Here is an 18,406-nt window from a genome sequence, read left to right as displayed (position 1 = left end):
TCTGAATCCCTAGAATAGGCAAAAGACCTTTGCTGTTTACCTTATCCATGCCCCACTCACGATTTTAAACCTCTATAAGGTCACACCTCAACCTCCTACACGCTAGTGAAAGTAATCCCAACCTATATTTATAATTCAAACCCTCCATATCTAGCGACATCTTGGTATATATTTTCTGAACCCTCACTAATTCAATAATATGCTTCCTATAGCAGGGCGTCCAGAACTGCACACTACTCTAGAAGAGGCCTCACCAATGTCCTGTAAAACCTCAACATGACACCCCAATTCCTTTACTCAACGGTTTGAGAAATGAAGGCAAGTGTATTAAACACCTTCTTAACCATCCTGTCTACCTGTGGTGCAAATTTCAAAGAATTATGAATCCCTAGGCCTCTGTTCTACAGCACTATCCAGGACCCTACCATATTTTTATAAATGCTGCCCTGGTTTGTTTTACCAAAATGCAATGACTCATTTATCCAAATTAACCTCTATTTGTCACTCCTTGGTCCATTGATCCAACGGATCAAAATCTCGAAGCTCCAAAAAACAGAAGATCGAAGACGTCAGACAAACCACCCACGCTGTTCAATGCACGGGTTCAAGAACACGAAGACAAAGTTTCTAAGCCTGATGTGCTTAAGGACCAGAACCATTAGTAGTCCAAATAAGAGCAGCCATAATGGATTTCCTCCCTTCCAGTTATTGCTATTTAACAAACACAAGTTAGAAATCAACTTGGAGCAATGCCCATCCTTAACTGCTCTTGGAGAGAGTGGTGGTGAACTGTAAACAGCAATAATCTCAGCAGCAGGTTTGGATGATGCACAATGATGACAGCAAAGCTCAATGCAACCACCTGAACCCCAAGATTAAAGCTTTGAAATTAGCATGCACTCACCACAACATGCAAAAATTATTTAACCATTATAAAGCTAGGCACACACTTCATGTGCCACAACACAATGACGTCAACATAAAACGGTTAAACACAGTAACAAGACTTCAAGGAACGGGAGCAGGCCACCCAAGCATATCCTTTCTTGAATTTTATCTCAGAGGATCTGTATACTACTTTATCTACTGCTTTATTCTGTAATATTCTTGATCACAAACAAAAGAAAGTTTTAATTGATTTAGTCTCATGGGAGAGGTCCAGATTTCCATTATCTTTTGTATTAAGAAATTCCGAAGATTCCCTTCATAAATTAGAATCTTCAGTTAATTTCCAGAAAATAAGACAAATCAGAATGAATAGATGGATTCTGTGATATTACAGTGCATTGGAAATTCTATTTCCATCGTCAAGTATAGCAACTCTGGTATATTGCCAGAATCAATTTTACATTACTCAGTTAAAATGGGTGGTTTCAAGAAGTGATTTATTTCCAGAATGGATTATCAATTATCTGTATGTTTTTCTTTCCCAAATTGGGTTGTGAACAGATTTTGGCAAATAACAGACTTGTATAATCCAGATGATACAAATCATATGATTAATCAATCCACAATGGGCATGGAAATTGGAAGCTTCTGTTGGACTAGGTTGCGTTTCTGAAACATGCGTTCAATATTCAATTTAGACACTGCAGCATTAGCCACTTAGAAATGGCTTTCAGCATCTAAAACATTATTTTAATCATTGAGACATTGGCATCGTTAGCTGGCCAACGATTTTATTGTCCATCTATAGTTGCCCTTGAGAAGGTGGTGGGGAGCTGCGTCTAACAGCCTGTAGTCCATGTTGGTCAACCCACAGCATAACATGGTTATGGAAGAAACTCCAAGATTTTGACTCTGCGACAGTGAAGGAATGCCAATATAGTTCCAAGTCAGAATGGAGAATGGCTGGGAGAAACTTGCAGGTGGTGGTGTTACCATGTATTTGCTACTCATGTCCTTCGAGATGATGATAGTAGTGGGTTTGGAATATGTTGACTAGGGCTCTTTGGCGAATTTCTGCAGCACAGCGTGGAAATAGAACACTGCTGCTGAGCAATGAAAGGGGTGACTGTTTATGGCTGTGTAGCCAATCAAGCAGCCTGCTTTGTCCCAGATGGTGTCAAGTTTCTTGACTGTTGTGGAAACTCCAGGCAAGTGGAGTATCCCAAACTATTGACTTGTGCCTTGTTGATGGAGGACAGGTTTTGGGGAGTCAGGTGGTGAGTTACTTGCCATCATATTCTTAGTCTCTGGCTTGCTTGTGGCCACTTGTGTGTGCTGAGTCCAGTTGAGTTTTCTTGGTAATCCAACGATGTTGACAGTGGGGGATTCAGTGATGGTAACACTACTGAATGTCCAGAGCCTGTGAATTAGAGTTCCTTATTGGAGATGGTCATTTGCGTGGGGCAAGTGTTACCTGCCAATTATCAACCCAAGGAGAAAGTGAGGGCTGCAGATGCTGGAGATCAGAGCTGAAAATGTGTTGCTGGAAAAGCGCAGGTCAGGCAGCATCCAAGGAACAGGAGAATCGACGTTTCGGGCATATACGGGCATATGCCCGAAACGTCGATTCTCCTGTTCCTTGGATGCTGCCTGACCTGCTGCGCTTTTCCAGCAACACATTTTCAGCAATTATCAACCCAAGCTTGGATATTGCTCAGATTGTATGGCATTTGAACCTGGACTGCTCCAATATCTACGGAATCGTGAATGGTGCTGAACATGTGCACACACATTGGCAAACATCCCCACTTCTGACCTTATGATGGAGGGTCATTAATGATGATGATAGTTGGGCCTAGGACACTACCTTGAGGAACTCTTGCAGAGATGTCCTGGAGCTGAGATGACTGACCTACATCTTCCTATGTGCCATGTACAAATCCAACCAAGTTTGCTCTGCTACCTATTAATTCCAGTTTTGCTAAGATTCTTTGATGCAACACTCATTTTGATATGGCCTTGATATCAAGGGCTGGCACACTCCCCTCTGCAATTCTGTTCTTTTGTCCATCTTTGAACCAAGGCTGTAAAGAAGTCAGGTGGCAAGTGGCCCTGGCAGAACAAACTGGGCATCAGTGACCAGGTGCTGCTTGATTGCACTGTTGATGACACCTTCCATCACTTTACTGATGATCAAGAGTAGACTGATGGGGTGGTCATTGTCTGAGTGGATTTGTCCTACTTGAATAGATATAAAACTGCTGCCTGCATTCAAATTGGCTTCAATCTGGTTTATCAATCATTCTGACCAATGAACTTACTGCACATTCAAGTATTGCCCAGATTTCAAAATTGTTTCTTGTTGTCAAACCTCAGTATTGCCTTGCCCATCTGAAAATTTGTAATCTTCTCAATTCTATAACTGTGAGATATCAGCATTCTTTCAATTCTGGTCTCCTACACATCCTCAATTTTCACAACTTCATAGTCTTGTGGAATGCCTTGGAATGGTTTATTATATTAAAGACACTACATAAATGTAATTAAATGTGATCAAATGTGATTTTATGGGCAAAACCCATTGAAAGCTTCCATCTTCACTAAGTCACTACCTTAATAAATGAAGAATATTTGCCAGAGTTTTTAATGGAATAGGTCATGTTAGTATACATTTGAATTAATTGGGGTAATAAAAAGTAGTGAAAGGAGACAGGAACATAGCAACAGTACACTACTCAGCTCATTTGGCTAGCCATAACCATGGCCGACCATAATGCCACTTTCTTCAACTTCCACGTATCCTTTACTATCATTAATCTCCACAAACCTGTCAATTCTGACTTAACATGCTCAATGATCAAGCTTCCACAGTTCTCCGGGGTAAAGAATTCCAATGATTCACCAGAGTGAAGGAAATTTTCCTCACCTCCATTTCAAATGGCCTAAGATTAAGTCCCTGGTTTGAGAATCATCAGCCAAAGTCTACATCCACCCGATCATGATGTGGAGGAGCCAGTGTTGGACTGGGGTGGACAAAGTTAAAAATCAAACACCAGGCTATAGTCCAACAGGTTTATTTGGAAGCATTGTATAATGAAAAGGACTAATTCCTTTATTCATTCAAGTCTTTCCTGGCTGGGACAGCATTTATTGACTGTTCCTAGTTGCTCTTAAAGATGGTGAATTGCTGCCTTGCACCATGAGTCAATTTAGTTTAGATATGCCTCGAAAGCTAGTGCTTCCGAATAAACTTGTTGGACTATAACCTGATGTGATTTTTTTTGTCCACCCTATCAAGTCTTGTAATAGGTCCATATTTCTGTTCATTTTTTCTCCATCGTACTTTTTACTAGATGCATTTGCGTTATTACACTAAGTTGAATCAATGTTTCTTTTCCCAAAAATGATTAGTTTCTTGGTTCTCAATTCTGGTGTCCTAAATTGCTCCCAATTCTCAGGCTTACCACTTGTTCTGGCATTATTCTAAACAGCTTTCATTGATCTAATGTAATCTTTAACTTATTTCATTTGCCACAGCTGATTCAGATTCCTTTTGGGTGCTTGTGCTTTAGAGAACTAAAAATCTGCTATTGACTTAAAAATTATCTGCCTGTCAAAAATATGCACTTCAGCAACTTACCAAGGCTTCTTAACAGAACCTTCCAAACCCACTGTATGACCACTACCATTTAGAAGGACAAGAGCAGCAGATACAAGGGAACACCACCTGCAAATTCCCTACCAAGCAACTCAACATTCTGAATTGGAAATATATCGCCGGTCCTTCACAATTGTTGGGTCAAAAATCTTGTAATTCTCTCCCTATCAGCATTATAGGCATATCTAAACTAAACTGACTCATGGTGCAAGAAAACAATTCACCATCTTTAAGGGCAACTACGGACAGTCAATAAATGCTGTCCCAGCCAGGGAATATTTGAACAAATTAGTCCTTTTTCATTATACAATAATTAATTCAGAATAGCCCATTTCGGTTCAACATACTTTTTTTTTTAAGAAATCCATCACGGAAAGAAGTGAAAGGAGACAGGAACATAGCAATAGTCCACTCTCAGCTCATTTAGCTTGCCATGATCATGACAGATCTTCTACCATAATGCCACTTGCTGCAACTTCCACATATCCTTTACTAACATTGATTGCTTTGAAAATTCACCTTCCACAATATTCATGGGAATTGATCACCCCAATCCAAACTGATAACACATGACTGTATTATCCATATCACATGCAATTCTAACTTCTTGATTTATACCATATCCAACATTACCACAACCAACCACTTTGGTGATTTAAAAGTAACTCCAAATCTTTGCATCCCTTTGCTGCAACCCCTCTCCACCTAACTGATATTACATTTTGATCCTTTAATCCAAGATCATATAATGCATGGACCTCATCCCTTATCAGCAGTATTACTCCACTTCCTGTTCCTTTCTGCTTATCCCTCCAAAATGTAGAATCTCCTTATATATTCAGTTCTTAATGCTGGTCACCCTGTAGCCACGTCTCTAATGCCAATTAAATCATTTAACTCAATTAGTGGATGCATATCATTCTTTTTGAGAATGCTTTGCACATTCAACAATTTCAACATTCATTTTTGATCCTATTTGGCACTTTGGCTTCCTTGAATCAGAGCTTCCTCTCAGGTTTCACACACTTGCAAAAATCATTTAAATTGTCCCCAAACATACTAGCAAATCTTCCTGAGAGGATGGTAGCCCTGTCCTGCAAGGATGATCAGCTCATTTTGTACAGCTCCTGCTGCCTCAAATCTGATATCCTCCCCCCTACCAGATGTTCAATCACTGGCCTATTTTGATGCTCACAAGCATTTGGGATAGGAAATAACTCTAAGACTACTACTTCGCGAGATCCTGCTTTTCAGCCATTTTCCTAGCTCCTTTAAATACATGTTCAGAACTTCCCTCCTAGCCAAGTGGTATCAACACGGACCACGGTGTGAAAAAACTGTCACTCATGCATTTTTTTTTACATCTTTATCCTCTCACCTTAAAATTAAGTTCCTAGTTTTGAACTCCCTCCATCCTACGGAAAAGAACTTTGTTAGTCACCTTATCTATGGCCCTCAATTTAAAAAAAAACTAAGGGCACCTCAACCTCCCACGCTGGAGTGAAAGAAGTCCCAGCCTATCTTCATAGCTCAAACCCTCCAGTCTGGTAGATCTTTTAACCTTCTCCAGTTTAATAATGCTTCCGACAGCAGGGCGGCCAGAACCCCACACAGTATTCCAGAAGCCGCCGCACCAAGGTCCTGTACAACCTCAACATGACATCCCAACTCCTATATTCAAAGGAGTAAGCAACGAAGACAAGCATACTAAACGCTTTCTTAATTGACATGTCTACCTGTGACAAATTTCTGAGACTTATGCATCTGAATCCCTACATCTGTTCTACAGCACTACCCAGGGCCCTACCATTATTTGTATAAGCTCAGTCCTTGTTTGTTTTACCAAAATACAATACCTTACGTCTATCAAAATTAAATTCTGTTTGCCATTCTCCTCCAACTTCAGCACAGCCTGTATTGCTGTCACATGGGTGGGCAAGACAAACTGAGCAAGGGTAGAGATTAGACCAGATTAGAGTGGTGCTGGAAAAGCACAGTAGGTCAGGCAGCAGAGCAGGAAAATCGACATTTCAGGCAGGAGCCCTTCATCAGGAATAGAGGCAGGGTGCCTGCAGAGTGGAGAGATAAAAGAGGGGGGTGGGGGTGGGGAGAAAGTAGTATAGAGTACAATGGGGATGGGGATGAAGGTGATAGGTCAGAGGGGAGGGTGGAGTGGATAGGTGGAAAGGAAGATAGGCAGATAGGACATGTCATGGGGACAGTGCTGAGCTGGAAGTTTGGAACTGGGTGATGTGGGGCGGATGGGGAAAATGAGGAAACTGGTTAAGTTCACATTTATCCCCTGGGGTTGAAGTGTTCCTGAAGAAGGGCTTATGCCCGAAACGTCGATTCTCCTGTTCCTTGGATGCTGCCTGACCTGCTGCGCTTTTCCAGCAACACATTTTCAGCTCTGATCTCCAGCATCTGCAGACCTCACTTTCTCCGTCGGGTGGTGAGAGACCTGCATGTCCTTGGCAGAGTGGGAGGGGGAGTTGAAATACTGGGTCACACAGAGGTGGGGTTGATTGGTGAGGAGTATCCCGGAGATGGGCGCAGGTTTTGCAATTCCTGCGGTGACAGGGGAGGGTGCCAGGAAGGGGGAGTGGGTTGTTGGGTGGGGCCGTGGACCTGACCAGATAGTCACAGGTAGGACGCCTCCTAGCAGAGGGCTTTAGGGAACCTGTGACTACCTGGTCAGGTCCACGCCCCCCAACAACCCACCCTCCCTTCCTGGCACCTTCCCCTGCCACCACAGGAATTGTAAAACATGCGCCCACACCACCTCCCTCACCTCCATCCAAGGCCCCAAAGGAGCCTTCCACATCCATCAAAATTTTACCTACACATCAACCAATATCATTTATTGTATCCGCTGCTCCTGATGCGGTCTCCTCTACATTGGGGAGACTGGATACCTCCTAGCAGAGCGCTTTAGGGAACATCTCTGGGATACCTGCACCAATCAACCCCACCTCCGTGTGGCCCAGTATTTCAAATCCCCCTCCCCCGAGGACATGCAGGTCCTGGGCCTCCTCCATTGCCACTCCCTCACCACCCGTCGCCTGGAGTAAGAACATCTCACCTTCTGCCTCGGAACACTTCAACCCCAGGGCATCAATGTGGACTTCCTCATTTCCCCATCTCATCACCCAGTTCCAACCTTCCAGCTCAGCACCGTCCCAAAGACCTGCCCTACCTGCCTATCTTCCTTTCCACCTATCTACTCCACCCTCCCCTCTGACCTATAACCTCCATCCCCATCCCCATTCACCTATTGTACTCCAAGCTACTTTCTACCCACCCCCTCATTAATCTCTCCACTCTGCAGGCACCCTGCCTCTATCCCTGATGAAGGGCTTTTGCCCAAAATGTCGATTTTCCTGCTCCTCGGATGCAGCCTGACCTGCTGTGCTTTTCCAGCACCACTCTAATCTAGACTCTGGTTTCTAGCATCTGCAGTCCTTGTTTTTACCTAGAGATTAGTCCAGACGATCCATAATCAGGATAGTTAGCCAGGTTTGGTGGCCAATTGGTGTTATCCTGTCCACTAATTCTGAGAATGGTGTGAAATTTCTTGAAGCTCTCCAGGAACAAAGGGTGCTGTTTTTGGCTCAAGTTTAGGTAAAGTCGTTACACCAAATTGTTTAGGAGGATGCAATCAGGACTTTCATTGGCCTTCGTTTATAAGCAACAGGTCTATCAAAAGAGATTACAGAGTTACAAATTTAAAATAAACATGATTGAAGCTCTACATTATGCTTTGCTCATCTCAGTTTATATTTGTGCAAGAAACCCAGATGCAATTTTTTTGTTTGCATCTACTTGCGCCAGTGCAAGATGTTTTGGGGGAGAAAACAAAGACTCAACATTAGTTGTGCACAACTCAAACTGCAGTCAAGACATACCCAAACAAAATATTTTCTTTAAAAATTCTTCAGTTATAAAAAATGCTCCAACCACCCACCTTGGCTCAATATGTAACAGCAGAAATCAAATCATCTACATGTAAAAACTGACGAAGGGGCAGTGACAGTTGTTTTGTTTTATAAAGAGCTCAATTTATTAAGTGGAACTCAAAATCTGGAATTCAGAAAATCCTTGCAGGGTCGCAACTCAAAAACTATTTACTTTCCACCGAGGTCTCCAGGCCATTTAAGAGTTTAATTTTTCACTTTTGTAGGAATCAACTCAATGTTTTGACAATCTAATGATCTCATTGGTAATAAAGTAGTATACTGGCACAAAGTTCCCAATATTGGAAAAGAACATAGCTTCATAGAATCCTATGGCAGAGGCAACAGTAGCTATTTTATGGCTTTTAATTCACGGTCTAGCTTGTCCAGTCCAATTTAGCCTTACACTTAAATTCTCCCCAAAATTTATCCTTGCCAGGTAAGTCAAAATGTCTTTTGGCATTTTCCATGGAACCTATTTCCTTCACCCATCCAGTAAAGCAGAATTTAGATCTCAACCCTCAAATCTCATTTCCCCTCTAGTTCTTGCTCCATTTTAAACTTACTGTTAGTTTAGCCACCTGGTTTCTCAAATGTTATCAGTGCTTCAGGACCATACAGCTTTAGATCGTGGTTCTACATATTATGCAAAAATTATAACTAGCCACAAGCTCTTCACTAGGATGCATCCTATGATTTGAGGATTTAAGCTGGACACTCTCTCTCCCCCCCCCCACACTGCAACGTCCTCAGGAAAGCAAAACATAGATGCAGATATAAAAACATCCATGAATAGTTTGATTAATATTTATTCAGACTCCAAGCTGTTTCTCAGGCCTCAAACAAGAATTTACGGAAAACATAAGAGCAACAGGAATTTGCACAGTGACATTCCCTCAAGAGCATTTGGAGACTGCACTCCAGTAGATTCTCTTTTTGCGGTTTTCCATTTATGGTTCAGCTGACTGTGACCAAAATCGCAATGGAATACCTCGCCCTGCCTGTGCCCCAAAAGCATCCAATAGAGCATAGCATTGGACTGGCATAACTCTACATTCACAGCTGAAATGGAATAAAATGACAAAAAGGCTTTTTTTTAAAAATTCACTTGTGGGATGAGTTTCATTGGCTGAGCCAGCATTTATTGCCCATCCTTTGTTGCTGTTGCGAAGGTGATTGTGAGCTGCCCATTTCTCTTGTACTACTTCAATACCTGGGGTGTCACAAATAGTGAACACTGATTGCCGAAGAGGTGGTAATTTGACCCTTTGCACTTGCTCTGCCATTTGATAAGATCACAGCTAATCAGATTGCAGCCTTAGCTTTCTGATCTACTCATTGTACCATCTAAACCCTTTTGCCTGTCAAGAATCTGAAGCAGCCTCCAAAATATTTGATGACTCAACCTTCAATGCTCTTTGAGGAAAGAGAAATATAGACTAAGGTTTCCTTCATTAAATGTATTAAGTGAGATACACATTTTTAAACTGCATTCCCTAATTCTGCTCCCTTGCACAGAAATTCCTTTCAGCATCTGCCCTGACAAATTCACCAAGAATTTTAAATCTCTTAGATTTAATCTTCTTCTAAACTCCAATCGATACAAAATACAACCTGTCCTACCTTTCCCAAAACAAATCCCCACCCCATCATCCCATCACTGCAGCAAATTTGCATTCCATCCATAGCAAGATCACCCTCCACTCTATTGTATTTCTCAAGCACAAACTAAATGGCTTTCTTTCTGAAAATACCATTCTGGGATACAGAGGCATGATGTATGGTTGAGTAAATTTGGATTCTTGGCTTCCCAAGGCTTCCCATGACTGGGAATTTCCTCACCATTATCTAGGTCTCTAGTTAATGCACTAATAGAGCGCATCGGAGGCTGAGGGGTGACTTTATAGACCTTTATAAAATCATGAGGGGCATGGGTAGGATAAATGTCTTTTCCCTGGGTTGGGGGAGTCCAGAACTAGAGGGCATAGGCCTAGGGTGAGACGGGCAACTTTTTCCACAGAGGGTGGCACGTGTATGGAATAAGCTGGCCGAGGAACTGGAGGAGGCTCGTACAATTGCTACATTTAAAAGGCATCTGGATGGATATACAAATAGGAAGGGTTTGGAGGGATATGGACCAGGTGCTGGCAGGTGGGACTAGATTGGGTTGGGATATCTGGTCGACATGGACGAGTTGGACCGAAGTTGCTGTACATCTCAATGACTCTTGGAACTTTCTGCATCAATTCTAGCCCATTTTAAAAAGCAGACCACATTTCCATACGTTCAATCTGCATCAGTTGTTGGGTCATGGAAATTGAACCTGACTACAAAGTGCTGCAGTGTATTACTTGGAACACCAGAGATTCTTCTTTTTGGGAATGTCTTAAAACACAAGCTGAATTACCAATAAAGGACAATGTTGTTCAGAAAAGCATTATTGCAGTTTATCAGCAATAGTTTACTGCCAATGAGCTCCCATGCAGACAGTTACGGCATGATATTGGAGAGCATCTGTGTGCACCTGATCAAAGAAGGTGCACCTGATCAAAGACATTTCGGGCACATGCCCTTCCTGAAGAAGGGCATGTGCCCGAAACGTCGAATCTTCTGTTCCCTAGATGCTGCCTGACCTGCTGTGCTGTTCCAGCAATAAAGTTTCAGCCCTGCACCTGATCAAAGTCAACTACAAGCCTTCACAGTGAATATAGAGGTCCAGATGGAAGACACTTGACCATCTTCACCATTGGGATTTGAATTTCACTCTTGATTCAGACAGCAGCACTACTGCAGATCTGATGCACAGGAATAGAGGCAAACTGGTTACGTTTTAGTTCTTAAAATTGCTAGTCATCAGCCTTTAGCAGAAACAGCTGCATTTCAGGTTGCATTACCCAAGACAAAATGTTGCATCTCCAAGAGCTGGGTTGGAAGCCATATTAAAATGAAGTGAATCTCTCTCAAAAGGGCACTGTGTGAAGTAATCCAGGCAGTCTCGACTGAGTTCTCAGCATACATGGACCTGGAATGAATTCAGCACCAACCAGCATTAAGCCAATTCAAATCAGAATTATGAAGGATGGTTGCAGGAAATGCAATCTCACATACATACAGCAGAAATATTCCTATGTTGGGACTTAGCAGGGAAATGTCTCAATGTGCTATTCTGCATCTCACTAAAATCTCCAATATAGTCACTAAATACAAAGCAACATTGAACAGGGGACAAAGCCTAAACCCTGCCACTTCGATTTAAAAAAAACCTGCAAAAATCTTGTTAACATTGCTCAGTGCCAACAACCAACATGTTCAGGGAAATAAAATTGAAGAGTCAAGCTTGAAATCCTCAGTAGTTTTTCCTTCCATAACCAGAGATATTTCAGATATATTACACAGACTAAGCTATTGCACTGAATATTTCAAGACCAAAAACTATTACCGGGGGGGGGGGGGGGGGGAAGGAGGAGGAGGTTGAATGTAGGAAGTAGACAATAAGATTCAAAAGTAATGCTGGAAAATTCATTCCAAGATGCCAATACTTAAGAAATCATTTGGAGAAGCTGATGTTGGACTGGGGTGGACAAAATTATAAATCTCAACACCAGGTTATAGTCAAACAGCTTTATTTGGAAGCACTAGCTTTCAAAGCACTGCTTCTTCATCAGGTAAATCTGTTGGACTAAAACCTGTTGTGTGATTTTTAACTAAAAGATCATTCACATACTAGAGCTCAAAAATGCACGCAGCACCACCCAGTGGTACCATGATGATGCTGCTCCTTTATCAAAATTTAATTCTACACTGCAAATAACCTCAAAAAACACCAACAGAAAGTTGCAATGACTTGTGTGTGAATAATCAAAAAACCTACCAAGGTCACTTACCCACTTCCCACAATGCAGTAAATAGCTTACCTTTAACATAATTGCTCTCATTTTACTTCAATTAATTTATCAGGTTCAACCATTTTTAAAGAACAGAAAAACTCCATCATAATCTTAGGACAAGATTATAACAAAGGATTCCAAGCTCAATCATCTTAAATACCAAATAGTTTCAGACTTGCATGGTGCACAATTCAATTAAGGATAAAATGTATTTCCAATATTTAAACATTTCTACAGGACCTTTTAACTACAAGGTTATCCCAGTTCTTTACAAAGTATTGGGTAGCAAATGAATGAAGTTGCTGAGAGAGCAAGAATCAAAATGTCATTTAAAGACTGATCTTTTAGTAATTCTTAATGAGGTTTTTTTTTTGTCAGATTGTTGGAAATGGGCTATGAGCCACCTCCTGGCATTGATGAGACTGCATCCTGCTCCAGCCACTGGAACAGAATTCATAGATCCAACATCTCCATTCTCCCTCCAGAATCAGGAAATTGGATCCAAGATATATAAATGAGCTGATTCCTGACATCTGACTGAAAACGAGTCAGTAAGAGAACAGCCACAGTGAAACAGCATTGAAAAAGTGACAATGAGGTTGGCTAAAATCAGAAAGCATCCACCTGACAAATGACATGCTTCTACTTTTAAAAAAATACACAGCCTGCGGAGGAAAAGACAAGACGGAACTTTAAGAGATCCACAAAACTTTTAGAAAACAAAACACTTACAAATTGTGGAATCTTGACTTTTATATACAACAGAACACAAGACAGTGAAGCGATTGAAACGTAGATTAGTGTCTCAGTAATTGATATACTTTTATTGCGTTATATTTTAGTAAGCGTCTTCTGTGGAGCTCTGAGAGCACTGTCTATACATGGGATTCGGGGGTTGCAAATATAAACTACAGTCATTGAGAGACTTCTGAAGTAAGGAACACGTGACAAGGCAACTTAAAGTATCCAGATTCAACTCAAGCGGCAAAGAAAGATACACATGCACAGCAACACTTCAAGGTGGTGGCTCATCATCTTTAAGGACAATTAGGAATGGACAATAACTTATGGTTCTCATCTCATGAACAACCAAGTTAGAGCGATATAACATTCATTATTCACTTTCATTTTTAGCCAGACAATAGGAGGAATTCTTGAAAAAAGTCAGCTAAATAATATCACAGTACAAGAGGAATAAAAACATGAATGAATAACAGGTATTTGAAAAGAATGGTGAGCATTGAGCTTGTTTCAAATGTTAATTGGTCAAATCCATAATATTTTATGAATCTACTTCAGACTTTGAAGTTGCTCTTCCATTAATGTGGAGAAAGTGAGGACTGCAGATGCTGGAGATCAGAGCTGAAAACATGCTGCTGGAAAAGCGCAGCAGGTCAGGCAGTATCCAAGGAACAGGAGACTTGGCATTTCGGTCGATTCTCCTGTTCCTTGGATTCCTGAAGGGCTTTTGCCCGAAATGTCGATTCTCCTCTGTTCCTTGGATGCTGCCTGACCTGCTGCGCTTTTCCAGCAACACATTTTCAGTTTCCATTAATGTGCAAAGGAAAAAGGAACTTTTAGATTAAAATGATTGCATTTGACAAATTAGATTTTCTTGAATCCAAGCAATAAATATTTGAAGAATATATTTGAACGATGTAAGACTGTTAGGATGCAAGTAAAATAAATCTGCAATACTGGCATTAATCACTTCCTGCACCTGAACTAGACTGCAGTTAATCTTTTCCGAAACATTTAAAAAAAGCAGCTCGATCAGTAAACAGAAGCTATGCCCTGCATGACTGGGAAACACATTGTCAATTAACAGAAATGCAATCTGCAGTATTTTTGTGAACAAGGACCAAGTACAATGCTAACTGATGAGTTTTCATTTCAAAAGGGACTGGCTGCATTCAGTTAATTGAGAATGGGGTAAATTTTTGGACTATGTTGGACATTAAAGATAGAGTGGAAAAAAATTGATAAGAAAGCACAAAGCACATGGGCAGCACAGTGGCACAGTGGTTAGCACTGCTGCCTCAGCGCCAGAGACCCGGGTTCAATTCCCGCCTCAGGCGACTGTGTGGAGTTTGCACATCTTTCCTGTGTCTGCGTGGGTTTCCTCCGGGTGCTCCGGTTTCCTCCCGGAGTCCAAAAATGTGCAGGTTAGGTGAATTGGCCATGCTAAATTGCCTGTTAGGTGAAGGGGTAAATGTAGGGGAATGGGTCTGCGTGGGCTGCTCTTCGGAGGGTTGGTGTGGACTTGTTTGGCCGAAGGGCCTATTTCCACACTAAGTAATCTTAAAAAAAAGTAAATGGCAAAGGTCTTTTCCTGCCTTTTCTTTGCTATCTTGAGTTTGCCAGTAAATCAGCATCAACCACCAGATCCAACTCAAACTTATTTTGTTGAAATATCGGAATTGCGTACAAACCTTTGAATGATAAACATGATTAAATGTAATCCAACATGTAAATGCACCAGAAGACAACCAAGTTACTACCATGACTTGGAGGTGCCAGTGTTGGACTGGGGTGGACAAGGTTAAAAATCACACAACACCAGGTTATAGTCCAACAGGTTTATTTGGAAGCACTAGCTTTCGGAGCACTGTTCTTTCATCAGCACAACCATGTGATGAAGTGGCACTCCGAAAGCTAGTGCTTCTAAATAAACCTGTTGGATTATAACCTGGTGTAGCATGATTTTTAAAGTTATTACCATAAAGTCATCCCCCAATTCTTTCTCACTGGTGATCTCAAAGCCGTGTTTTTACAGAAACAACCGATGCAGCAGATTCTATTATGCCTTAAGGGTTTGACTTCATGCAAAACACTTAATTAGCAGAACAATGGCAGTGACTGAAAAACAAAAAATGCTGTAAATACTCAGATTGGGCAGCATCTGTAGAACATAAAGTAAATATCTATTTATATTTAAAAAGATAAATAAGTCTGCAAACTTAAGAGCTCTGAGCAAAACTCAGATCTCAAATGGCAACGTTTCCTATCAACTGATACTTTCTGGGCTGCCTAGTATTTACAGCATTTTTTACTTTTATTCCATTATCTGCTTTTTGTTATGGTGGCAATGTACTGTAGACAATGACAGCACAAGGGTCTGCTTGGGAATCACAATCTGATGGCAAAGGGGAGATATTATAAACAGAGAATATAAACAGAATTCTGACCAATGACCCTTTTCAATTTTAAGACAAAAATCAATACAACTTTGTCACAAAGCACCACATAAGCAACCTGAATATCCTCTTCAAATATGAAATATTAACTCTGGATGTTAATGCATCACATATAAATCAAATTGAAATGCCTTCCTTGAAATATTGTGAAACTTCAATCAATCACTGTGCCTACCACCTGGCCTGAATAACTGGGGATAAATCAGATTGTGATTGCCAGGCACCCTTGTGCTGCTACTGTCAACCCTTTACCCAACAAGCACTCTATTTCATTGCAATCTCAAGACAGGGCAAAATTCATGATGGTCATACTATTTCAAATTTCACCATACCAAAGATATGGAAATTGACTCTACATATCTTCCCAAGCTGAAGTTATACCCTCTATGTTGGGCAACAGAACTTACCAAGTGTTGTGCCGTCTTCGCCCATGATGCATTTCATGGATGCAATGATTTGCTCTGCAATAGGTGCAGACATTGAGGTAGCATACACTGTACTGTGAGAATGTGAGCGAAGGTAGTCTACGAGTGCCTACAAGGAAGAAATCGTGTGGATTTATTTTGCACTATGATAAAAGATGAAAATCAATAACACTAAACTTTAAACTAGCTATAGATCTCTCCAAAGATCTGTTATTAAAGAGACACTCGAGATGTAATATTTCGTAGAGAATAAACATGTTCAAGAATTGTGGAAAATAGATTTCGGTTTTGTGGAAATACCTGGAATGTTAACTTTAAAACAGGTCACTTGAAAAGTTCATCGATATTGGATTTTTTTTTAAATAAAACTGACTCTAAGTTATATGATTGGTGACAATGATGTCTGAACAGGTGAAAGAGTCCAGAAGAGAAAAGTGAAAACTAATGTTCATGTTCAACTACAGATTTACAATAAGACTCCAAATCTTAATTGTTTGTCGTCTAATATGTCGTCGGTTTGGTAAACAGCCAGAACTTCAAGCTTGACAAGCTTCAAGCTTAATTATCAACATAGGTAGGAGTTCAAACTGAACAGACACATTTAAGCAGTTTTCCCAATACAAACTGTTTAACTCGAACGTCATTTGAAACTTTGAACCTAAAAACAGACCAGTATTCCATACCGTAGTTTTAGTATTTTTTGACAGATTACGAAGTACAGGATTATTTTGATCAAGAGAAGAGACAGCAATATTAGGAAATTAACCAAGTTCTCAGGTTAGGCACATTCAAAGCAATATTACATCTATGGCTATTTAATCTAATTTTGAATTACAGGTTCTGTATCAACAGATACCATAGTTCTACTCCAATTATCTTTTAAGATAAATTAGATAAAGGCATGGTGAACAAACTTAGGCAATATTCAAAATCAAACTTTTCTTCTGTTATGAACTTGATTGCATTTTCCCAGTATCTCAAACTTTCATTAACAGTTACATGACATGCATCACGTTGAAACATTAAGTGCATCATATATTACTGTTAAAATGGCAGTGATTTCAAAAGATAACCTATTTAAGTCATCTCACTAATCTTTAAACTGAAAGTAGGACACTAAACTTATTCAGATCATTCTGCAAGCAACATACAAATCAAAATTTTGCTATCAGGTTATAATTAAAATAGCTTAGCGGAATGGCATTACTGGCATTTTCCAGGAGATGGGGATGATGAGTACCAATAGCACTGCATCCGAAAACACCATCTGCTGGTAGCTACAGTTCTATTAAAAAGGAGGGTTTTGCTCTTACATTTTTTTTAAACTATGCAGTTTGAAATATTGGGACATCTTAGTCATCCTCATTTGCTAGTTTTGCTACACTAGATGATCAAAAGCAGCCAGATGCCTCACTGGTCAAATAATTAAACTTCCCAAGGGATACACAGAAAGCAAGCGAAGCAGTTTAAGCAAACCTAACCAGCAAGCCAAAACCTTTAAATACAAGATTGGTATTCTAACGGTACACCAATGGCACTCTGTTTACCAAAGTGCCTCCCACAAAAAGGTTAAAATGGGAAGTCCTAGACCAAGTGCCATACCTTTTTGCCACCTATGTATCCGCCAGCTGCACCAAAACTCTTAGTGAAGGTTCCCATCATGACATCCACATCCTCAGGACTGAGGTCAAAATATTCCACCACACCTCGACCTGAGGGTCCTAGAGCCCCGATGCTGTGAGCCTCATCCAGGTACAGATAAGCCTTGTATTTTTTCTTTAATGCCACTATCTCAGGTAAACGGACAATGGAACCCTCCATACTGCAAAACAAATACAGCTCTTAAATTCAACACAACAAACTCAGTTTAAACTTAGCCTATTTCAAACCTGAAAAAGGCCTCTGAATTGTACTGCAGCAGAAAGTAAATATTTCAGAAATATGTAGACATGGAATATATTTTGTAACATTAACAGTTTAAAATCCAGTTAGAAGAAGAATTTCCAATATTAAGACATCAAGTGTCTCTTCTCATAGTATGTTGGCCTTGGAGGATTGTAGGCAACAGTGGACATTGCAGATGGGTGGAGAAAATCTGCAATCTGTAACATGGAAAGCCATGCTCAAAACAAGAGTAAGGCAGCATCACACATGCAGCTATACCACAGATAAGTCAAAACTTTCATGTAAATACACGACTGTACTTGCTCTCCATATTATTGTGGAGTAACCGAGTGTGCAAAAGCATAAGCACCAAAGGATAAAGGTCCTGAGAGCAGATCACTTAATCCAATTGTAAAGCATTGTATCTGCATCATGAACCAATTTCCCACCCACAAAAGTACTAGACCATAGGCTCAAGGTTGGGGGCCTCTTTTGTCTATTTTCCCCCACAGTT

The 18,406-nt window shown here is 40.6% G+C and overlaps 1 protein-coding gene across 1 annotated transcript in view; it reads right to left on the bottom strand.

Annotated features, from left to right (window-relative positions):
- sptlc2a (serine palmitoyltransferase, long chain base subunit 2a) overlaps positions 1-18,406 on the bottom strand; it is a 123,975-nt gene that overhangs the window by 43,366 nt on the left and 62,203 nt on the right. The window contains exons 8-9 of the mRNA XM_043697043.1: positions 17,611-17,830; positions 15,991-16,117 (exon numbers count right to left, since the gene is read on the bottom strand). Coding sequence (XP_043552978.1) covers positions 15,991-16,117; positions 17,611-17,830 — 347 coding nt within the window. The remainder of the gene's footprint in view (positions 1-15,990; positions 16,118-17,610; positions 17,831-18,406) is intronic.

Source organism: Chiloscyllium plagiosum, chromosome 10 (genome assembly GCF_004010195.1).
Source record: "Chiloscyllium plagiosum isolate BGI_BamShark_2017 chromosome 10, ASM401019v2, whole genome shotgun sequence".
In the NCBI taxonomy this organism is placed as follows: domain Eukaryota; kingdom Metazoa; phylum Chordata; class Chondrichthyes; order Orectolobiformes; family Hemiscylliidae; genus Chiloscyllium; species Chiloscyllium plagiosum.
Note: the sequence above shows the minus strand (reverse complement) of the source record. Positions and strands in the feature narration are given on the sequence as shown.